Genomic DNA, 24911 nt, shown 5'->3' with positions numbered 1-24911 from the left:
ATATACATTTTTCTGGATAAATGAGTGAAAGTGACTGTGTTCTTATTTATTTATTTATTTATTTATTTATTTATTTTAACCTGAAACTGTTCAGTGGTCTGGGTAAATAAAACTCTGATCTTCTGAGGCTTGGTGTACATGTGTACATGTATGATCATCTTTGAACATGGAAAAAAAAACAGAGTAGCAGAGAAGACTGTGGTATATGTGTGTGCCTTATTAATTACCCCTCTAGGCTTGCCCTTCAAATTAGGGGAGAAAAGTTCTTGTAAATCCAGGGCTTACGAGGGAAACAGACTTTGATCTGCCTGGTCTTTGCAGCTGACAAAGACTTCTTGAAATGGGAAATTATCTCTGATTTAAATCTGTGTAGGTAAGCCCTTAGTATGGATTGGAGAGCTGAAGAATGAATGTTACACAGAAAAGATTATGAAGTTTTTAGGATATGACAAAGCTGATCTTTTACCACTGCACTGCAAGTGAGGATTATTAGAAAAGAAGAGGGAGAGATTACTGTATTTTACTGTCTGGAAAATGCAGAAGTCATTTATCAGGCTTATGTACGCCATATATTCAACTCTGGTAAAGACTCAAAATCTCCTTATTGAGAAATAAGCAAAATGTCCTTTCCTTAGAGCTGAAATAAGTCTTCTAAAATGGTAACTGTAGTCAAGATTAAAGATACCGTATCTTCAGGTGTTTTAGTTTTTGTGTTCTTTAAACTGGGCAAATCTGGTCCCTCCCTACTTGGCATACAGAAAAGTACGAGTTATTTCTGTATCATATCTTGAAGTATAAGGTTGTGGGGAGATTTCACTGATGAAATAAAATTACTGTTTCAACTTTCCAGAGTTTGTTTTGCTGATCTCTTTTTGATTGTCACTCAACACTGCTATATTTGCTATATTTGATTATTATTGTTGTTTTTGATACTGTGGTGTTTGTTGCTGGGAAGAGAACTTCTCCTTGAGCCTACTGATGAGATAAGACGTATCTTTTTTTTTCCCCCTCCCCTCAGTGAGGTGGAGGAGCACAAGGTAAATATATGGCCCAGAATAGCTGTTGAATGAGAGAACTGCACTTGCTTCTTGAAAGTTAGTCTGAACCATACCACATGGTTAAAATATAAATGTTAAGGAATTATTCTAAATGTTTTCTTAAAAAAAAAAAAAAAAAAAAAAAAAAAAGTCCCAATCCCAACCTCTTTTCTCTGTTTTCTGTCTTTTGTCTGTCATGAAATGAAAATAAGGTAATGCCAGTGCTTCTGGAGATCTGACAATAATTTGTTGGGATAGACTATCTTCAGTCTCTTAACGCTTGTTACATAGAACAGTCTCTAACAAGTTTCATAGAGGCACAAATGAATATCAGCAGACTTAAGTCTGATGAAGTCTAAAGTTGACTTAATATAAACTATTTCTCTAAACTGTTTTGTTTTTATCATTTCAGTGGAAATAGAAGTACTTAGCTGAAGTTCTTATCCTTTAAAAGCATCCCTTGGTGTCAAAAGCCTATGTGTTTTATCCACCTTGCTCAAGCTTCTATTTTTGCCTTAAGCAATTTTTTGATTCGTTCATTAACTTTCAATTAAAAATAGAATCTTCAGGTCAGCTAATGACTGTAACACTTTATTGACGTGTTAGTATTGTGGTTTGCTTGAGACACAACATGTGAATTTTGAAATACTTCAGGGCCTTGGAAATTACCTGTTGTGCTGTCATCTAGAACCTGAGTAAGTCGAAGCTTTGGTTCCTAAAAAATAGAGATGAAATGATCATTGAAATAAGTAGTTGTTATCTTGGTACAAACAAATGGATTGCATGCACCATGTGTGAACAACATGTTTCTCATTAGTTAAATATTGCATGCACCCAATGTAGCAGAAAAATTTGAGACTGTTAAAATAGAGCTCTGATCCTATCTCAATCAGGTAACTGTGTAGGTGTTCAGGACAAAATAAGTGAGGAATGTTTTAGATTTTTTTTTAAACACTTCTTAATTAACAGTAAGTATAACACACAAGGAACTGTTTTCTGACTTGTTTTTGCTAAACTTTGTTGTGAAACATTGCACTGAAAAATGTGTGTCTGGAGATAGCTAAGCTATATTCTCTTTTTCCAAGATTCAACACCTGCAGGAAAAGCTATTTTGTACCTACTGCTTTCAACAAACTCTTTGGTTAGTTGGATCATTTCAAATGCATCAGAAAGGGATCTGCTTGTCAGAGTGTGGAAACTGTCTTCCTAGTTATTCTATCAATAACTGTGTAATTAAGAGGTTTTGTTTAGCTGAGACAAATCAGTCTAAATCTAGAACCATCTTCTATGAAGAAGGCCCTATTGCATGGCTGGAAATGCCTCTATTCTCTGCCTTTTCTGTCCTCCCCCAATCACATGAGCTGCTGCATACAGTGTTCTTTATACAACTTGAATAAATTCCTAGGTAGTCTGACACTTGTCTGTAAACTGGTTACATCCGAAGCATAGATCAACGTCTAGGTTCTCTAGATGCATACTTGCATAACCCACCCCTTTGAAAGAGAAGAGAAAGGATCAAGTTGAGTCACCAGAGTAATGGAAATGCAACATTGTTGCTCATAACATGAGTTTTCAGGGGAAAATTGGCAAGAGCTGAGGGTCATGTAAATTGCATAGACAAGCTGAATTCAGCCTGTAGACCATAAATTGTTTCTCCCTGGTCTAGATTGATGGAATCAATAAAGAACAAACTGCCTAGATGGAAGACTGTCAAAATCATTTGTGTACTGTAGAGAGATCCTATTTGATGCAGACCTTCTATAAGATAATAGGACACTTTTATGGCTGCAGTATGTATCATTGCTCTATGCAGAGATAAGTCTTACTGGTTTCCAGTACTTAAGAAATACTAGAAGAGATAATTAGTAACCCAGAATCAATGTGCAATTACTTGTCAGGATGCAGCTTTTACTATCTATTATTAATTGTAGTTGGACAGAGGATTTTATCTATGTTTATTTATTACCGTTTTATCTGTGTATAAGAAAGTTTGTTTCTTAGAAACAATATGCTTTCAGCAGTGAAACTAACTGTTGCTCAATCTAAACCAAATATAAAAACTTACAAGTGAACCACATGAAGAACATCAGTAGATGTTGGTAAGTATAGTATTAAAGCAGATGGCAAAAGCTACAATTCAACTTCAGTGATTTGCATCTTTAAACTAGATTCCTGCCAGGCAAAATACATTTGTAATTTATTAAGGGTATTCCTCCTTCCCCCCCCCCCCCCCCCCCACCCTGACACACAGATCTGGCTTATGCATTCTCTTGAACTGTTCATCAGAAAACTTGGCTGGGCTGTAATTCCTGCCACCTCCCTCCTTTTTTTTGGCTGATATTTGCAAGCCTGTTTTGCAGAGAGCTGATCTAAGGTGATGATTTTATTAAGATATTCATTCCCCAATTCTCTGCTCAGAAGCCTTTTTTCTCCCCTCCCCAAATTCATCACAGCTTAAAAACTTGCTTCCAACAGCTGCCAGAGGTGTTCTTAGAGTCTTAAATTAATCTAGTTTTGCCTTGGCATATCCTGTTCAACCAGTCATGGAAAGCTTGTACAGACAGCCATCTATGAAATTCTTGGAGGAGAGTCCAGCCTTAATATTCAAACTTGATGCATATACTAGTTCATTGGCAAGTCTGCCTTCTTTCCCATCTGTTGTAATGGCACTGTGCCCACTACTAGGGTGATAAGCTAGTTTCAGCTGGATGTACGAGTCAGTAAAGATAAATGATTTGGATGAACTGATGACTCTGCAAGATAAAATTTGAGCTCTGTAGTAGGTATCATGATAGTAACTCAGTGTAATATGTGAACATGAGTATGGCATTGCAGATAACGTCTTCAGCAGAACTTGATCACGTTTGGTGGCAGGTGACACAATATGAATGTGTTTCTTGCCACAGAGTTGGTACATATGAGGAAATAAGCAATGAGCTATTGATTTGCTCTAGTTCTCTGTAATGTGGTCATTAAAATATTTTGAGGCTTTTTTTTCTCAGAAAGGAAATAGTTATAGTTATAGTTTAAGGTCTTCATTGTAGTTTCTGCATGTTTATTATGCTGTCACTTCTTTGCTTTAGACACTTGTTATAGTTTGCATCATAAATGGCACTAAAATGTCTCTTGGTAATGTTGCAACGTAAGGTTGAAATTAAAAAAAAAAAAAAATAGGTTCTTAGTTCTGCTGTCCTGAGGACTGTCCTTGTCTAATTCCTGCCCCTGGCTATAGGTTGTTTTCTTACTTTGAGACAAAACTGGAATTCTTTTGGCAATTCAAGATTTTTGGCATTGTACTGGAAGATGGACAGCAGTGCATAGGAGTGCTCTACATACTGGTTCTGAAATGTGAGGATATATCCATAAATATGCTAATGCTTTTGCAGATTTTAGCAATGCTAGTACCACTTTTTGAGTGGTATCTTTAAAGGAAAACTTTCTTTTCTTTTTTCTTTCCCTCACTGTTTTCAGAAATTAATAGAGATGTAGGAGAGTGGGAAGCAGTGAATAATCTCTTTTCACATCTTTCAAATGCTGTTGAGTGGCGTACAAACATTTTCAAATTCTGATCACTGGCTTACTGAAGCTGATGTAAGCACTTAAATGGCAGCACCTCGTATGCCACTTCTGCCACCAAGGATTTTTCTGTTCTTGCAGAAGATTCTCTGCAGCCTCAGATGTGTGGGCATTCTCAGAAAAGGTCGTATCTGGCAGAATTCATCCTTTCAAACAACCTTTTTTGTCACTAAATGAAGTAATGTCTTTAACAATTATACTGGCAATAGTTAATCTTAAGTTGAACCACAGTCTTCTGTAGATCATTCAAACTACTTGATGACATATTAGCTCTGGTCAGAGCTTCTGAAATGTAGGTTGTTAACTTATCTACAGTATGGCAGCCTCGAACTATAGAGATGCTTTATTCAGTTTCAGTTTAACACTTTTCTGTATGTTTGCTTACTCAGTAGGATGAGACTGTCTAAACCTCTAGATGGCAAGTGCTTTGAGCATGTTGTGGCAAGCAGTCATTAATGAGTTGTATTGTGCTGCTGGTCGGACTATATCCTGTCCTGTCCTTCTCTGTTTTTCTTTGCCTTACAGCATGCTGTAGTTATCCTGTTTTTCCTCATATCTCTGTCATCTTAAAATTACTGAGTTTTCTTTTGGGGTAATATGTTTGTTTTTTAAATTGAAATAAAGTTAGATGTGGCTGAAAGAAATTTCTGTTTTCTCTTCTAACTTCTCTTTCAAACTACAATACAGTTACACTCAAAGCTGTGCAACTTGAGTCTCCTTTGAAGTAATAGTTGAATTCTATCTTGATGTTGTGAATTGGTAATGAATATAAAATTATAATGGGACAGGAGGACAATACTGACTAGTACCACAAGATGTCGTGCAAACAGTTTGTGGTATAAAATGAAGTGTTCACAGTGAAACTCGGGATTCTGTAATTTCCTGCTAGGGGAAGAGCCCAAATCGAGAGTAAAATGAACTAAAATTGCAGCATGTACTCACTGCCGTTCTAGCTTTCATGTTATATGGCTTTGAAATCAAATTATAGTTCCTTTTTAAGTGTTAAATTCAAATTTGTTTAGAGTTTAGGCAATTGCATGAGCTAGAAGAAACTAATTTATTTTAATGATTTTGTAGCACCCATACACTGTAAAACCTGATTTTTCTAGGGGAACCTTTCTTAGGATTTCATTATTCTCCAAGTGCAAAGACCAGTTAAGGTGCTCTGTTAGTGTGGGTTTTCTGCTTTGAACCTGGTAACATTCATGATATTTTGCACTTTGTGTTAGAACGTTTTGCTAAATATTTCACTATACTGCACACAACAAATCTCTTGGTATGCTGTGACTGAAAGCATATAATCCAGACTGAAGTTTCCTGAAGATCACGAAGTGCAAGTGTGTTGTTGATATGTTGTACTAAAAGTATGCAATAAATAGAGAACTTAAGAAATGCATTATTAAAACTCTTAAATGGGATGTTTGTTACTTCTGTGCTAGTTCTGTAACAGATGATTTCATGATGTCAGAACAATTGAAGCTTTTTCCCCCCCCCTGCAGTGGATTTGCATTCAGTATCTCCTGTATCTTATTCATGCAGTAACCTAGTGCTCTCCTGGTATGTGAAGAGCCTCTGTCTCCCTGCCAATTTTTGATTTCTTTAAAAATTCTTTTTCCTCATTCCAAGGTGATTAAAACCAATCCCAGGTATTGAGGGCATACATACAGAATGGGGAAACATAGTATTCTTATTTTCTGGAGGCAAAAAACTGATAAACTTCAAGGAATAAAACTTTTTTAGCTAAAGAATCGTTGATTACTTGTTGGGCTTCAGTTACAGTTTTGACATTAGGAAACTTGCACTTCTGCTTTTTACAAAGAATGCATTAGGATTAATAGATCACTTCTGTAGTTGGATGCACTTGAAATGTAGCAAATATTGCCAATTTATGCTTTTATATTATGATATTACTAAAAGAGAATAGGAGGTGTAATAAATGTGTATCTTACCAGGGTAAAGTAAGCATTTTCTTATCTGTAACAGTTATTCAAAATACTGTAGGTGCAGTGGCGAATGAAACGCCACAGATTATGGACTAGTGTTTTTATATGGATTAAATGATCATTGCACTTCAAGTTTTAGGGTTGTTCCTAGAGAAGATGGGAAACTGAGAGAGACACTTATCACTAGCATAGGTGGATTAAACTTTATGCCTGGCCTATTTGGTTTTGTAGGGGAGAGTAATGTTATTCAAGGAGTCTGAAATCCTGGTTTTATTCTAGGCAAGATGCCAGTTCTTGTGACTAAGCATGCCCTAACAAGAATATGGCATTCTTAGAATTTGAGTGGTCAGGTGGATGATTTTGGGAAATCATTTCACAACCTCTTATGCTTGCAGAAAACAGGCTCAGAGATACAATATATTTACTCATTGTAATATATATATATATATTTTTTTGCATCTACCGTATTTGGGACCATTACTGTCTTGTTTAATGTAAGTCAATATTATCCATTAGTTATCAGATTAGGTTTCTTTAAGCCTAGTTTTACTCCTGAAGCAATAGAGCTTATGTTTCAGTAATCTGTAATATGCACCTAAGTTCCTAGGCTACAGGTACCCTCAAAATTTGAGGAAGAGAGAGGGAAAACTATTGATGCAGCTGGATGGTTGCTTGCATTATCCTGAGCTTCTGGCAGGTGGACATAAATGATAAAGACATTTGTTTAAGTACTGAAGAACTGTTACTTCAGAATAACTAATGAATATAGAAACATGGACTGTGAGATTCGCATTTATAATTTCTATTTTAAAGGGTTTTGCTTAAGGAATTGAAATTTCATTTAATCTTCTTAATGCTCAGAAGATGAAAATATTGCTGTGCTGTACAATAAACTATATTGTGAAAGACTGAAAAGTATTTGCCATTACCATTGTTAGTTGAGGCTGCTGATAAGTGTTGTTTTTGGAGGGAAATGACCTTTGAAATCTACATAGAGTATTTGTTTATAGAAGTTAAAACAGCAAGGGAGTGGGTCTCCTGTTAAATAAGAAGTTTTTTGAATAGACCTCAGTCTCAGCAGGCAAGCTTGGCTGACTGCATTCTTTATTTTTTTTATTCTTTAATTTTTTTATTATTATTTTTTAAAATTGTATTTAAAAGAATGGAACAAAATTCTACAATGCTGAGTAAAATAAACGAAGTTTCTTGCACTATTAAATCTGCTCTTAAAGGAGGGAGATTTGATGTTACACTGAAACCGTATTTGAGTGTAGAAGAAAAAGGGCTTGCTGCTGCTGCTGATCCATATGCATTCATGGAACAATATTTTACTCTGTAAGTATTTAATACTTGCTAGTCTTAGCTTGTAAGTTCAATTAGAAAAGTAGGAAACTATAAAAATGACAATAGTTGATGAAGAAATTAATTTCCAAATTAATAAATCAGAACTTCTGGTTTCTTGAGGTTTAAAAAATATATATTTTCCCCATCTGCTTTGCTCTTAGAAAAGCAAGGCTGGCTGTGAGCAGATCTTAATCTCATAATTTCTCCAGTTGATATCTTCTCTGTTAACATTTCAGAATAGTTTTAATTGCAATACATGGTAAAATATTTTCTGTAAGCAGTTAAAAGTACATTTCATCCTTAAATACTTTTTTGTCTTTATGTTGTCTTGGAATGCCTTTATATGCCTTAAATTTTTTAGCTTTGTTCCCCACCACCACTCCTTCCCCTCCCCGTGCCCCCCAGTAATTTACCGTTCTGTGAGTGTCTGCTTTTGTCATTCCCAGCTACTGGGAGTGACTTCAGCAGAATGTTTGGTTATTAGTGTCTCTGGGTGTGCACTTGGATGAAGTTACACAGCACAAAATTAAATTTTATTACTCAGTCCTGTAGGTCAAAACATTATTTTCAAATTTTCTGTGATTTTTTTGTGATTTGCAAATCTTGTTGATATTTTCTCCTTTTTACATTTTATGCCTAGTATTTTCATTAGTAAATATAGTCCCAAGCTTGATTCTTCAGCAGCTTCTCTGTGGTCTAGTGTTATCCGTTCAACATATCTTTATTTAAATTTCTTTACTCAGATCTTTATCCATTTAAATTTTTTCATTAATCCTTAATTTCTGTATGAAGTAGAAAGGATACTATATGTTGTTCTGAAATCAGGAATAGTTAGACCAGGCTGATCTCCTTTCTTTTGAAAATTAACTTATAAAAATAGTTGCTTGGTTGGTTGTGCCAAGTAACTGAAGCATCTGTCTTCCAATCACATGATGAACTAGGTGATCACAATTTAGTAACATTATTCTACACTTTACCTTTTGCTGTTTCCATCTCAATTTCTGCATAATTAGGTGAGGTAATGTTAAGAAACTGGAAGCAGGAACGTAGAAGCGGAAGCAACTTTCTGGATCGAGTCCAGTCTTCTGTATCTTCAGCAACTGCATTGCATAGTTCCTTTTATAAACTAGGTTTGAACATTAAGAATTAATTTTTTTTAAAAAAAGGGGACGTTTCCAGGAATAACAGTAAAATATTTTAATAGTTTGTAAAGTACTGAAGCGGTTGAGAAAGTGGAATGTTTCCACGTCTTTTTTTTAAAAAAAAACACACCTCAGCCCAGAAACAGAGAGAGAATTTAAATACTATGTTGTTAAGTGAAGCCAAGGCTCAGAGCAGGCCATATCTAATAAGATGTTCAAGTATTTCATGAAACACTTGTTTTTGAAAAAGTGCTTAGATTTCAGTTGGAAGTTGCATGCAAGTCTGTTTTCTGAAGTTTTGCATGTTTTTCTTTAATTAGAAAAAAAATTGTTTTTTCTCTGGTTGTAACTGTGTTTTGGGGGATATGTTCTAATGTGTGTGGGCAATGTAGATTCCCTGTGGGGAGAAAAAAATAGCAGCAGTAGGGGGTCTAAAGATAGAAGAAACAAATTTAACCTGCTTCAGAGAGAAGAATTCCTTAACTTGCAGTTATGGAATGTAATGAAATACTAATTCTTGCCTATTAGAGTAACTATCTCTTATAAGTAGTTAAAAGGCTGTTTAATGCTTTATGAAGCTTCCTCCCTTAATCTCAAATTTTTAATTGTTAACTCAGTGATAAATTAGAGTATTTTTAAAATTTTGTATTTGCCTCTGAAATCCTTGCACTGGATTTCCATGTTTCAGCATTTGAGAGTTCACAAGGTTTGTAAACTTGTTTTTCAAGCTCTTTGGAATTTTGCAGGTATCTTTTCGTGGGTCACTGTGCAGTTTGCATTTTTAGTATACTTAAAAGCAATACAGAATTTTTTTAAAAGGCAGTTTCTTCTGAATCTCTTTTGTAGGTTTTTAGAGTCTACAAATGCAGTTTACCTATGTGAATAGATTGTGATCTCTTTGCCATCTAAAAAGCCAGGCAAGTTTAGACTTTAGGTTAGAGATTGCTAGTGAGAAGCTGTACCTATGAGAAGACATTATCAAGTTAGTATTTTCATGTCAGAATGTTGCTTCATCTGTAAAAAGTATTTAGACATCAGATGTGTGTAACCATGTGGCTGTAGAATAGATGTACTACAGACATGAGGTTTTTCATTCTGAAGGTAGTGAATAGAAATCTATAAACCAGAAAGACTGGAGAGAGATAATACAGAATGGTCTCAATTACTGTTGGAATTCACAGAATGAGTAAGGTTGGAAGGGACCTCTGGAGATCATCTAGTCCAACCCCCTGCTCAGCCTGGTCACCTAGAGCATGTTAGACAGGGTTGCATCCAGGTGGGCCTTGAAGATCTCCAGAGAAGGAGACTCCACAATCTCTCCACAGAATGAGTAAGGTTGGAAGGGACCTCTGGAGATCATCTAGTCCAACCCCCTGCTCAGCCTGGTCACCTAGAGCATGTTAGACAGGGTTGCATCCAGGTGGGCCTTGAAGATCTCCAGAGAAGGAGACTCCACAATCTCTCTGGGCAACCTGTGCCAGTGCCCTGTCACTCTCACAGGGAAGAAATTCCCCCTCACGGTCAGGCAGAACTTCCTGTGCTTCAGTTTCTGCCCATTGCCTCTTGTCCTGTCACACGGGACAACTGAAAAGAGTTTGTCCTCATTCCCTTGACACCCTCCCTTCAGATGCTTATACACATTGATAAGATGCCCCCTCAGTCTCCTCTCCAGGCTCAAGAGGCCCAGCTCTCACAGCCATTCCTCATAGGGCAGATAATTCAGACCATACCAAAACCCGCTATCAGGCTTTTTAGTGGTTTATGTAAGTTGATATTATATTCTAATACAAACATGTCAACCTCAGGCTATTATGTCTGGCACTCCCTGAAAAAAGATGAATGAATAATCAGTTCAACTTGAACTGTTCTTTTTCCTCTAGACTTCAACCTTGCAGCCAAGGGTTTGGCTCATAGTGGTTTAGAGTTGCAAGCTCTTGCATCGTTGTTGGACTCTGATAGGTTCTGTTACTAAATACTTCATTATTCTAGGTCAGAATGTTAACAAAACTTTAAAAATGGGCAAGGAGGAGCACTGCTTCATTTTGAGTTGCTGAAATGATTTGAGACTATAAAAATGGTATTATGTTTTTATTCTATGTTTTTTTTAATTGATACTTTTTCTATATTCCTACCATAGAAATGAAGACCTAAAGCAAATGTTGGAAAGCAGTAAAGATTCTGCAAAGCTGGATGCTATGAAAAGAATTGTTGGGGTATGCGATTTTTCTTCTCCTTTGAATGTGAATACTGTTTTCACTTAACAAATCCTGTGCTAATTCAGCATTTGAATGTCTTAAATGGTATTTAAAATCATATAACTGTATGTATTTTGATGATAGTTGTGTAAGAATGCCAATATGTATATAAACTATTTTCAGTAAATATACATGTGGACTATCACTTAAGGTGATGAAAAGATGGTAGTGTATCATTTTATATGTTGTAGAATGTGGGTGGAAATGTGCATATGGTTTCTCCTCCCACTTCCCTCTTCTCTGGAGTTCCAGAGAAAAGAGAGCACACCTGGTGTCATGTGAAGCTGAGGAGTAATGTATGCACTGGCTTTATAATGGTGCATGATCTTTGAGGGTGGGTGGATGTGTGTGTTGCCAACCCTTTTACAAAGCTTTTAATTCTTTTGGTTTGAGTTCCTGGGGGAACATCCAGTGTGAATGTCTGTATGAAAAACACCTTGACAGAGCATAATTACTGTTCAGCATCATTCTTTCCCCTTTAATCTGAATCAGTTCTGCCAGATGTTGTATGTTACTAAAGGAAGCAGATTTGGCAGATAGGTAGTGGAAGGCAGAATGATGACAAAAGATCTGTAGAGCAGCTAGAAAGAGGTCAGGATGAGTGAGTTCTCATGGATGGGATGTTTTTTCCAGAGATAAAAGGCTTCCTTTAGCCTTTAAAGTAGAGGAAAAGGGAACTCCATTGTCAGGGTATTGTTTAAAATGCTTCAACAGAATATTCATTTACCCTACTTCTGTATTTATGGAGAAAGCTGTCCAAACCAGTAATTTTCTTACTCTTTTAGTAGACTTAAAGACGTTGCACCTTTATTCCTCCATATAGATGCTGGGAAAAGTACCAGGAAAACACTTTTTTTTAAATAGTTTTTTGTGCTGCTTTTTCCCCTTTTGAGCTGGATTGCAAACTCTCTGCTGGAGAGAAGGAAATTCATTGCAAACAAACAAATATGTCCTGCAGGCAATGACTGTTAGGCATATAATTTGCAACATAATTTCAAATATAGGAGTAGTTTCTTGTTGATCTTTTCACTTCCTGTCTTGTATGAAGCTTTGTAAGGCTCAACTAAAAGTACCTACATGTAGTTTCAGTATGATCAAATAACAAGTGATGGTTTTTCAGTCAGTAAATTATTTCATGTTTCCTGCTTACATGCATAAAATCTTATTTCTTGCTTCCATGTCATAATCCCAGTCTGTACAAGTTTAGTAGCAAAATCGTTGTTCTAGAAATAATTTGAAGTGTGTATATAATACTAAGAGTATTTGACTATATGCATGAAAACAGTATCTGGTATTTCTATTTAAGACCTGCTGCTGATGTTACAACAATCGAGGTATTCTTGTTAGTATGTGAAACCTGACCTTTCTCCCTTCTAAACGTCTCATCTAGGAAAAATCTCAGCAGAATTTCTCTCCTTCAGAATTTCAGGGTTTAGATTTATGAAATGAATTCATGTGCCTAAGATGCCACAGCAAAGTTCTAGTCTGTCTGTGTCTGTCCCTTATTTGAAAGAAAGGAGATGAGAGAAGAAAAAAAGCTCAATGCACCCTGTCGTATGCACAGCCCAGACACCCGATATTTTTCTGTGCACAGATGTAGTGTTTCTTGCAGAATGAAAGCTCCTGCTTGTGCAGGAGCTTTAGTTAGGAGCTTTAGTTATATAAGACTTGCCACAATTGGAGAATGTCTAGGCACAGCAGCAAAATCAACATGATAGACCTTAGTCTTGGAAAGGACCATTATGTTCTACTAGTTTAATGATCCATGGTCTAAGAAGGATTTGTGCTAATCATTATGACTTAATGAGTCAAAATACAGCCTTTTAAAAGACCCTAAATACATATTTACATGGTACACTGAAGCTATTATGGTTGGTCAGTTAAATAATGCAAGTAATGTGTAGATTTCCTCAATAGAGGGTAACACTAATTTTAATTTAAAGAATCATCCTTATTTTTGAATAACTTCTGTTACTTCAAGATGTGGTGATAATAATATGCTCTTCTATGATACTTCAGTGCATCTTGTTACTAAGTTCTACTTGATTCTGATCATGATGAAACTGGCATTTCTTATAAAGACCCCAGTCCTGATAGCAGTAGTTTCTTTTAGATTTTTGATTAAAAATCTCAGAAACCCATACCAATACTATTTAGTTTGTGACTTCCTGTACTTACATATAGCTGCCAAAAAATAAAATGGAAGGCATTAATTCTGTTAAAATGGAATGTTATGTTGGATAGCTGGTCTCCTTCAGAAGGTTCAGTGATAGTTTAAACTTAACTCCTTATTTTTCTTTTTAGCTTCTCTTTTTCTAACTTTCTTGCATGCAGTTTGTAAAACATTGCCCAGTTTCACATTTTCTTTCCCTGCCTTTGCTGCATGAAATCCAAGTTCCTTATGCCTTTACAATGTTTTACCAATGAGATGTATATTCTGAACTTGTATCTCTTTTATATGAAGTTTGATCAGCTCTGTAAACTTGAACCATGATGAGGATGGGAGATTTTTTTTAATAGTGATTACATTTGCAAAACTCTGTTTTTCTGTGTTAGACCCCTGCATGTTTGATTGTCTTTTTGATCTCTTGTCCTCTCCAATTAGCTTAACATTTGGCTGAACAGATCCTGGCCATGTCCTTAGCTGGGGCTGTTGTGTTCTGAGTCCATATTTAGGAGCATCGTAACTTGAATTATTGGCAGACATGCTGTTATAATTTTGATCTGAGAGAAGTGAGTTGTACACTTTAAGTATGGGTTGAAGAATTTTATCCTTTTTATGTACTTGAGTCTTACAGATAGCTTCCTTCTTTAAAGCTGTTCATACAAGGGATAAAGCTAAACTGTGTTTTGTTATATATGTGCTCTTATTGGGAGAACAATTTTATTTCCTTTACTCTATGCCCTACTTTCAGATGTTTCTGTGAGATTAAATATGAAAACTTTTTTATTTTAAACAAGCAAAATCACACTAGAGGCGTGACTAATTTTTGCTTTTACCTTTGTTCATTTTTGTTCTGTATAAACACTTCAGCAAGGTCTTTTGTGTTTAACTTGTTATGGAAACTAACTTTTGTGTTTTTGGTTTAAATGTGATGTCTATTTGATACTGATTTTTGAGTTCTATTGCACACTAAAATCATATTTGTGGGAGGAGAGCAGGACATCAAAATGTATATAACTTGTCCTATAATCCTGATTTGAACTAAGCTTGCTCCTTTTTGCAAGCAGATTTCTAAGCTAATGGTGTTTCCTCTTTTCCAGGAAGGTAGCTCCCAAAAACGAATGCTGCAAAGCTTTTGGAATGAGCAAATTTTGTATTTTAAAGCCATTTTAAAAACACTTAAAACAGTTTACAATATGATATGATACAGTCCATGCTTCTCTGAAGAGAGGTTGTCAAGGGGACGGGGCCAAACTCTTTTCAGTTGTCCTGTGTGACACGACAAGAGGCAATGGGCAGAAACTGAAGCACAGGAAGTTCTGCCTGACCGTGAGGGGGAATTTCTTCCCTGTGAGAGTGACAGGGCACTGGCACAGGTTGCCCAGAGAGCTTGTGGAGCCTCCTTCTCTGGAGATCTTCAAGGCCCACCTGGATGCAACCCTGTCTAATGTGCTCTAGGTGACCCTGCTTGAGCGGGGAGGTTGGACTAGATGATCTCCAGAGGTTCCTTCCAACCTTACTGATTCTATGATTCTCTACTATATTACTGTCTAGCATTCAGTGGTTTTGTCCTATAGTTAGCACCCAATGAAGCTTGGCTGTCAACAAAAAATAAAAGACTTTATCATCAATTTTATTTTGAAATAAAGGAGAAACACAGATCTGGAATAATGCATCTCTTTCATTATTATTTTTTTAGATGATTGCAAAGGGAAAAAATGCTTCAGAATTGTTTCCTGCTGTTGTGAAGAACGTTGCCAGTAAAAATATTGAGGTATTTCTGTAGCTTATTAGACATACTGTTATGAAAGATCCTTGTTTATGATAATTATATCTAATTGTGTCTGTGACTTCATCTTAAACCATGAAATAGCTATTTTTTTTTTAACTAGATCTTCTCAGAGTTTAAATTCAGTGACAATGTTATGGAAATTGTTTAATGTATAAGTATGGATACCTACTGCTGATTTGGTTTGAGGGGAGTAATAATTTTTTTTACATACAAAAACAAAAGGGAAATAGTTTTCAAGAGGACTGATTAGAGGAAGTGTTTAGGAGAACATGGTGTTAATTACATTTTTCTGAGGAAAGGCACTTTGGTGCATTCTAAGTGTAATGTTACCTGCAAAATTTGAATGGGGGTTGAACTACATCATATTTGAAAGTATCTGTTGCAGATCAAGCCTGAGAGGAAAGAGTGAGGGGAAGAGGTTCTCCCTCTGCTAGCTGTGTATTGTTCTTCCAAAAATGGAGTGTTTCAGCATTTGGTTTACTAAAATGGCATGATTTTAACTTCATTAAGCAAGCTTCTGTAAGTTTCATGATCATACAAAATATATGACAAATCAAATTAGTTTAAAATTTTGTTCCACAAAATGTGTTGATTCTTTAGTTATTAAAATACAAACAAATTCTAAACTGCCGATGAAAATGCCTGTGATTAGAGAAGACTTATAAAAAAGTAGCTTTCAAATTTCACAATCTCGTCAAAAGACAGGACTATTGAGATAAAAACAGGTACCATCTTGAGCTGTGAAGAAACTTATGCTTAGATGCATTGTAACCCCAGATCTCTGGGTTACTTTTGAGTATCTTACAAGATGTGGAGACTTGAAAGCAAGACCTTATGCACAACTTACCTTTGCATAAAAAGTCTTATTTTTATTGCTGGTATGTACAGTAAGGGGGATGGGCCTAACATGTTTGTTTTTAGGCTAGGCATTAATATGCTCACCACTCTGTGAAGATGCATGGAAAAGTATCCACATGATAGACTGGATGAAAAAGATGAGGAATTTTGGCAGGGAGTCCTGTTTGCTATTTCACTGTGACAGACATGGAACCAAAATGCTCCTTTCTGTTGTGAAGCTACTTCCTGTGTTAGGATTACTCTCTTACTTATTTACTTTGTATGAAGAATTATGAAAGAAGTGATATGAAGAAGGGACCTACTGGAGAACGATCAAACTTCCTGTAAAATAGCTGGATCCAAAACATCTGTGATAAGAGTTAATTTCTTGAGAGTCAAGTTGCTTGACTGAATTTATTCAACTTATGCTAAATTGCATGATTTCTTTTTAATTAGTAGGAGACTTATTTAACAAGACTTCCATGGATGAAACACCAGCAGAAACATGAGTTTCTTTCTGACTGCACACTATCTTCTTATTTTAGAAGTATACTTACTACTTTTTGCCCCAACATTAGGGGTTAGACACACAAGGTAGCTTGCTTCATAGCTTTTTCTTCATACTGAACTAGAGAGAACTGAACTAATTTCAAGTAAATTCAAGTTAAGAATGGAGACTGCATTCAACTTGAATGTGTTTAAGATCACAGGCTTGCCACGTGGCTTGAGAAATCAAGACCGAAAGCAGCATCTGCATTGTACAATGGAAAACTTTTTATAAACAAATAACAAATTTGTCACTCTAATGCTCACTGCCAGTACTAAATGGTGTCAGCTGTAGTGCAGAGGTGCCAAATTTATAGTTGCCTTGACAAGTGAAAATCTGGATGAAAAGTCACAGTTATAAGTTTGCAGGTCAGAACTGCATAATGACTGACAAGTGGCAGTTTGAGGATAGCGCAGAGCAAGCATGCAACTTTATTGACTATATTCTGCCTCACAGGAACATAATTATGGTAGAATGCAGGGAATAGTTGTTTGAAGCACTGCATTTTAAGATGGCAAGTTAACAGATTGCATACTACAATTCTTCCTTCCGCTCCTGTAAAACATGTTTTTCAGCCATCTGTTATGAATGTGAACAAAGAAGTTGCTTTTCCCATGGCTTATGCCACAGAAGATTATATATCCTGCAATAATGACTTCAGCAAACCCCTACCTCTCCCTATTGTGTTGCGATACAGGATGTCACCAACATACCTGTTTTTTTTCTTTATATTGTATTGATAGATAGACAGAGGCAAGTTACACTCTAATTTTAGCTTTTAAAAAGTTGTTCTTATTTAGCTATTACTTTAAAATTTTGTTTTGCTTTTTCTTTTTTATGAAACAATGCATATATTTGCCTGAAGCTAAATACTGAGTTGTGACAGGTTGGTATTTGGGATGCAAAGATGACAATATCAGTCTCTTACAGCACTTACTGTATTTAAATACTTTTAAAGACATTGTGAATACATTTTTAATAATAGGTGATGAAAGGTGCAGAGAATTCTAGATGTTATTTTAATTTAAGATAGGAAATAGTGGAACTGGTCAAATATATTCTCTTCCCCTTTAAATTTTATGTACTGTAGGTCTGATTTTTGAATCGTCCAAAACTTTGGACCCAAAAGGAATGCCTTAAAAAGTTTTCCTGAAAAGAGTGCTTATAAACTTATAAACTTATTGATCTATTAACTGCTATTAACTAGCAGAAAACTTCTCCATTCGTATTTAATAGGCCTTTTTGTTATATTTTAAGTAGATAATTGAGTTCAGATGTCTTCCTTTATCCGGTGGTTAAAGTTCCCTCATAACTTACTTTTCTGCACTTTAGCACTAACATATGCCTGTGAGAGGAGACTGTTAAACTGAAAAGATATCAGAGCATTTGGAAAAGACAGCTGACTGATTTCTCTCCTTTATCGGGATTATTGGATGAAATTTAGGTCAAAATGTAACTACCCTTAGAGCCAACCAGTTAGCGCTTCTGGCTCCCAGATACCTTTATCATGATCCAGTTTTGAGGGTAGTTTTGAAATTTCTAGTAATTACTTGGAATAGGTTGTCAGATTTTTAGTATGCTGATCCTCATGCTGTTCTATTAATTTGTTTTGCCATTTTTTGTGCGCTCTGTAAGAACTCTTAAAAAATCTGTCTCCTACAAATTGCTATGATGCAGTAGCATAAAATGCATTAGTTTATCTAAGTGACTTTCCTGTCCAGAAATGGCTGCTGTTTTCTTTTAACTGTGCTTAATGCCCTGATAAAGGAAAATGGAGGTGAAGAAGCAGTAGAACACGTTCATTTGTCTTAAGAGAAGCAAAGGGCATTTTATTGTTTACAGAAGTGCCTTGTGATTTTTATTTTTTATAAGTACACACTGCCCTCGACTTGATTATGTGCATCATGTCATTGCATGGTAAGGATACAAAAAGTGACCTGATAAGCAATTGGTGGTATAGAACAAAAATAAGTCTTGGTCAATAACTCATGGAGTTTGATGTGCTTTTATTGATAAACTAATTAAACAGATCTGCCTGTGTTCCTCAAGCCTAATATGCCCCTGTTATGATTAGTTTTATAGAAAGGAGCATGTCAACATTGAATGAAGGTAAATGATAAAAGAACAGTGTAGTCACGAAGCCCTAAGTGCTTCCATTTCTAGTCACAGAGTGGTTTCAAGGAAAGGAGGCTTTCTTTGCACACCTGCAGTCATTCAGAGCATAGGCCTCTTGTGGTCAGTGTTGATTGCTGCTTGTCTATAGCTGAACAACAAATAATTTGGGGTGGTGTAACCTTCTGTGATTTAATATTATGCTTTTTGCCAGAACTGGCACAAAGATGCATCTTCTGATAGTGGCGGTAATTATAGCACAGCTGTAGTTGAGGGTGTCTTTCAGAGTTTCCATTATAAACCCCAATAGTCAGTTTACAACTCAAATGTAAAAAATGCATTCAATGCTTACTTGACACATAGTGGCCATGAGGGGGTAAAATTAATTAAAATGAAAACTCTCCTCTCCCCCTCCCCCAAATCATACTGAGGTTTTCTTAATCTTTGAACATTGCATCCTTTGTGGTAAGCTTATGAATGACTGCGTCTTTTGAACGTTTGTAATCACGCAAAGGTGTATCTAATACCCTTTGCTTTTGTACAAGGCACGGATAGAAGTGGTCGTTTAATCAGAGTTAAGTAGTGTAAGTTACTGCCCTTCAGCTGGAAGTTAAATTCACTTTTGGATGTGTTAAAGTAATTGACTTTGAGTTTCAAGAGTAAAGTAAAATGGGCCTGTTGAAATCCTTGGCAATTGCAGTTTAGCCTAATCTATGCCGTTTTTTGTTAAAAATGGATTAGGATTGCTCAGGTGGTCAGTTGCAACATGGCAATTTCTTAGATTATTCAAATCTCTATCTACTAATATGTAATACCAAGCAGTACTCTATTATTAGTCTTCATCTGACTCTATGCTTAATTAGGTAATTTTGCAGCATCTCAGGATATTTTTATTACAAGATTTACAATAAATCATAAGACATGTGAGAAGACCATTTTGATATTATCAAGCATGCGACTATTCCAGAGACATAGTGATTTTTCCATTCCTTCAAATAATAAAATATTGACAAAAATGTGCGATTTAGAGCTCAGTTTCATAGAAAACCGAAACTTTCTGATAATGATGATTTCTGTGTTTTTGTTTTCAGATAAAAAAACTTGTATATGTCTATCTGATGCGTTACGCAGAAGAGCAGCAAGATTTAGCATTGTTGTCCATTAGTACTTTTCAGCGTGCTTTAAAGGTGAGTACCTTTTAAACAGCGTTTTGTGGAGAATTCTGAGGCGATAGCACAAAAACAAAAAGATCTGTGCAAGTTACTCTGGAAAGCTAAAGCATGTAGGTATCTGTAACTGGTAAAGCAGTCTCAAGTTACATCATTTACACAGTTTTTTGTGCTGCCTCAAACCCTAGAAAGCAGCTAAACCTGTTTGAAATAGAACTGTTTCACTAAAGTAATGCAGCTGATTGGTGTGTGTAGGATGGAGACCTAGTTATTACCCTAAACCAGTTGTTTCTTCTAGTTTGTGTAAAAGATGCTTATGTGTAACAGAACATAAGGAAAACCTACGTTACCCATATTAAAATATTCAATGTGTAGTGTATATTACTCTTAATAAAAAGTACCAAAGAAATAACATTTTGTACTATTTTTTTTTTCAGATTAATGGGGAATGGGATTAGAGCACAAAAGCCAAGATTACCTTTGAAGTGTGACTATGGAGATTTAGAAAAATTTATTAATTCTTTGCCTTTAAGTTTGGCCATTTTTTAAAAAATTAAAAAAAAAATCTGCTGTACCTTGCAAGGCCAAGAGAGTAAAGTCAAGCCAACTATTAATGTTAGGTTTGTCTGGGTTTGTAATTAACTTCTGTTGCATCAATAATCCAGACTTTACTTCTTATCAGAAAGTGTGCTGCAGTCAGAGCACCAGGTATGCAACACTAGAAGCATCCCACACTGACTAAAATATGCTGCCTCTTTCCTTCTACCTTTTATTTCAATGCCATAGGTTCTACATGTTTATTATCTGTGACTGTCATGAAAAGCTAAAATTTTGTTGAACTTTCTAGTGAGAGCTATGTAGAGGGAACATGTCTCTGATATAACTTTTAAAAAACTGTGGATAGGAACAAAAGAAGAGGGGATAGCTCAAAGTTCTGGCTGAGAGTAACTCAGTGGTGATACAGCAAGGAAATAAAATCTAAGCTGAATGAGATTTTGCAGCAACTAGAGAAATTTATTAAGCCAAACATAAAATATAATTGAATTTAATGTGTTCTGTTCAGTTTTTGTATGACTGTGCTTCCAACTTGGTAATGAATAATATAACTCTGGGCTTACTTATGTGTGTGGGGGGGACCCCCCACAAATGATCTTACTAGATTTTCTTTTTTCTGTATTATTTATTTTTTTTATAAACTTGTGTAATTGGAGATGAGTTTTGGCAATACTGACGAACACAAGACTGTTTTTCAAAACAACAGTCAAATTAAGTGGTTTCACCATCCAGGTATTTGTGCCTAGAAGTTACTATAAATTAGGAATTTTGAGAGCTTAGGTAAATTGGTTATTAAGTAGTAATAGTCAAAAACCTGTGTTGCCAACTCTCAAGCCTTGATAGAAATGTTCTTTGAACAGTGGCCTTCTGACAGGTAGCACACTGAATTAATGCAGCCACATCTTCAGTTTTCTAGATTTTAGAGGATTTAGTGCTTGGTTAAGCTTTCCTCCTCTCCTCCCCCCCCCCACCATGTGTCCCAAGTCAATGGTTATTGTACCAGTTTAGCGTAACGGTGCCTCCAAGTGCAGCTTTTTTGTGCTATTGTTGGATATCCAAACTCACCCTAGCATTATGAAGGGAGGCAGAGAACTTAGAGCAAAGAAAGGTAGGAAATAGAAGACAATCTCAAAATACTAACTTAAAAATCTTGCATGTTCTTTACAAAATCTATTTTGTTGCCAGCTTTAGATTGTTTTGCAGTAAAGAGCAAAATGGATGTGTAGTTAGGAAGAAGTCGAGTAGGAGCGTCACAACAGAGAACCACATGTGCATCTACTAATTGATTTAAGTAATAAAATTGAGACAAGTTTCTTTCAGAATACCTGAATTCCACAAAAGACTTCAGATCATTAAATAAAATATTAGTCTCTTTTAGTCCATCATTTTCATAGTTTGCTTGGATAAGTGCACTATGTTAATGCTTTCCTTTGTAGATTTTCATAATGCTTGCTGCTTCTTCCCTAACCAGGTTGATGAAACTTTATTGTGTGAAGTTTGGCACGTTTTCAAATCCCTGTGGCCTTAAGCTGAAAGCTTGACTGATAGTACGAAAAGGGGGAGAAGGTGGTTTAATGTGCTCTCTCTAATTAGCGTAAATGCTACAGAGGATTTAATGATGCATTTCCACACTGTTGTCTTTTTTTCTTCTCTTTCCTTCCCTCCCATTTTTTTAGGATCCTAATCAGTTAATTCGTGCAAGTGCTTTAAGAGTTTTATCCAGTATCCGCGTGCCAATTATTGTTCCTATTATGATGCTTGCTATTAAAGAAGCTTCTTCTGATTTATCTCCTTATGTGAGGAAGAATGCAGCCCATGCAATCCAGAAACTATACAGGTAAGTAATTCTTACATGTGTTGAAAAGCAGTTTTAAAAATCATTGTGAGCTTTGTTTAATAACACAAAGAGGTATATGTATGTGTATTTTTACAAATACGATATACATATATGCACACACGTTTATACCTATATATCTCTCTGATCTATTTCTGAAGAAGTATAAAGAATATGTAGACATGCTGTCACCCAACTGATTTAGTGAGAGTTTAGATACTCTGGAATTCTTTATTCCCCAATTACTAGAGTAAATGTTTTCATATGCTTTTTGCCAGCAGTAGAGATTAAGAATATGTACTGTCTTGTATGAAATGAAGACACTGAGTACTTTGGGTTTTCTTTTTTTAATCATTACTGTCTGTTTATAATGTCTTCCTGTAAATATGGTTTTGTTGTTTTTGAATATGATTCTTTACTATGTGGTAAGTATTGCATTTCTCTGTCCATTGCAGTAGATTTTGGCAAATTCTTACAAGGGTAAGAAATAAAGGTATCAAGGGTGTAAATTTCTTTTTTTTTCCTTTTTTTCTTCTCTTCAGTAGCAAGCGATATAGCTAAACTATGTTGTTATTGGGACAGAATATACAAAGTAGAAAAAGAAAACTGCTAAGAGGAAAGGTGTGGAGAGGCCATAGGCCATTGCTTTTGGCAACAGCCTGTGTTTCTGTTGAATTAAAGTGGCTAGGAAAGTGAAGACTTGGAAATGATGGACTGGATTTTTAGCTTAATAGTAGGCCTTGAGTTGGTTTAGTTTGAGTTCAATTTCTTCTGTTGAAGTGAATTATAAGGCTGATAATGTGATTTCATCCTAGTTTAGCGTATCTTAGTGGCTATACTGCATTTAAACCTTGCAAGTGCAAGGGCTGAATGCACTTTCATTGAAATATTCTGAAGATACTTTTGTTGGTCTTCTCTTCTGTTTTCATATTTCAGAACAGATAGGTTCAATGTAGCAGCTTGTGCTTGATGCAGCCTGCAGATCACTTATTTGAATTAAATATTCCTATTTACTATATATATTGTCCTGTTTCCTTTTTTACTTCTAAGGAGGTAGAGAGCATATTACACACTATGAAAACTGAAAAACTGTACGATATGTCAACATTCACTTGCAATACATGTAACAGGAATGCTTGTTTATGTTATTGTAGGAAGTCTGTGTCTGAAGAGTAGCACAAAGTGTAAACAAGTAAAATAGAGAAACTGATATACTACCTTTTGCTTGTATACTACCCTCACTTGTTCTGGTTGCTGGCACCACAGGCACATGGGTCCCTGTGACTCTGATTTTTGACTCCAGTTGCTGGCACTTAGACTTTCATGCACACAGAATAGAGGCTCCCACACCTTGCAGACGAGATGGACTACCCTGATTGGGTGCAGGGCAAGGTCAGACAAGGGTACTGACCAGCCACGTGTTTTTATACTTGAATGGCAACTTTTTTCCCATTATCCCCCTGTTTTCCCACTCTCTCTCCTTCCCAAACCACTTTGATTGGTTTATCCCCTAAACATCTTATAAGTCTTGTACAATCCCAAAATGCCCTTCCCTGTATCCCATAATAAATTTCATAGCCATGTTGATACTAACACAGCTCAATCTGAGAGACTTTTCTTGAGAGTCTCTCTTGTTACTCGCTATGATGAGTGTCTCCTCTAGCCAGTGAGCCTGGTGGCTGTCCTGGGACAGCCTTGGGAAGAGCCAGGGAAGGGGCTCCTTTTTGCTGACTGAGTTGTTGGGGTTCCTTTGCCTGTCACTTCCTTAGGTATTCCTTTGTGTGAGTGGAGGTGGACCTTTTATGAGTTGATCACTCTCATGAAATGCCCCAGGGATAACTGGGTTACTGAGATTCCCCTAACTGCTTTTGTTCTCCTGAGCTCATTCGTGTGTGTGAAGACCAAGCTTTTTATCAAATAACTTAATAAGATGAAATGACTCTTAAATTCCTTTGTGCTGTTTGACTAACTCCTTTTTGTTAGCACTTGATTGAAAGATGTTTCCAGCACGTACAAGAAATTTAGCCTGAACTATTCTCTATATGCAGTATATCATATAATAATAATAGCATATGTAATATTCATTATAACATTAGCATATATAATATATTAACATATATAATAATAATATAACAATAACTGTTTGAAAGAGTTTGGCAGTAATGACAGTCTGTGCCAACAAGGTGCAGCAGTATTTCTGTATCTAGTCAACAGGATAATCCAGAGAATCTTAATTTAAATTGATTCTTATTCTATTTCTTTGCTTCATTGTAGACAAATTTTATTTTTACTAGTACAAACTGAAGAGCTTATTGATGCAAAAGTGAAAGATGCTGAAATCTAGCTTAATTCTTAAAAGACCTTTTATTTCATCCAATTATCCAGATATGATTACCTCTTTGACTATAACTTGTATTTTTCTCTATTTGTCGTTCATATCACCTATGTGATATCGGTGGCCAGATGTCGTAATCATTCTTGCAAATATCTAAGATAAAAAGTTTATTTCCAACAGCACAGTCCAGAGAAACTGGCCACAACTCCCTTCTAGTTCACATGAATTCTTCACTGGCAGTAAAATGGACATGTGGCTTACATAGTAAT

The 24911-nt window shown here is 35.9% G+C and overlaps 1 protein-coding gene across 3 annotated transcripts in view; it reads left to right on the top strand.

The window, feature by feature from the left end:
- AP3B1 (adaptor related protein complex 3 subunit beta 1) overlaps nucleotides 1-24911 on the top strand; it is a 144013-nt gene that overhangs the window by 1452 nt on the left and 117650 nt on the right. For 2 of the 3 annotated variants that reach the window (XM_062599444.1, XM_062599443.1), the window contains exons 2-5: nucleotides 11180-11255; nucleotides 15161-15235; nucleotides 19841-19936; nucleotides 22150-22310. In XM_062599444.1, the coding sequence (XP_062455428.1) occupies nucleotides 11180-11255; nucleotides 15161-15235; nucleotides 19841-19936; nucleotides 22150-22310 (408 nt within the window). Of the gene's footprint in view, nucleotides 1-7872; nucleotides 7892-11179; nucleotides 11256-15160; nucleotides 15236-19840; nucleotides 19937-22149; nucleotides 22311-24911 lie in introns of those variants that run through there. The other variant, XM_062599442.1, reaches the window with a different exon arrangement.

The sequence above is a fragment of the Rhea pennata genome, chromosome Z, assembly GCF_028389875.1.
Source record: "Rhea pennata isolate bPtePen1 chromosome Z, bPtePen1.pri, whole genome shotgun sequence".
NCBI classification, from domain to species: Eukaryota; Metazoa; Chordata; class Aves; order Rheiformes; family Rheidae; genus Rhea; species Rhea pennata.
Note: the sequence above shows the minus strand (reverse complement) of the source record. Positions and strands in the feature narration are given on the sequence as shown.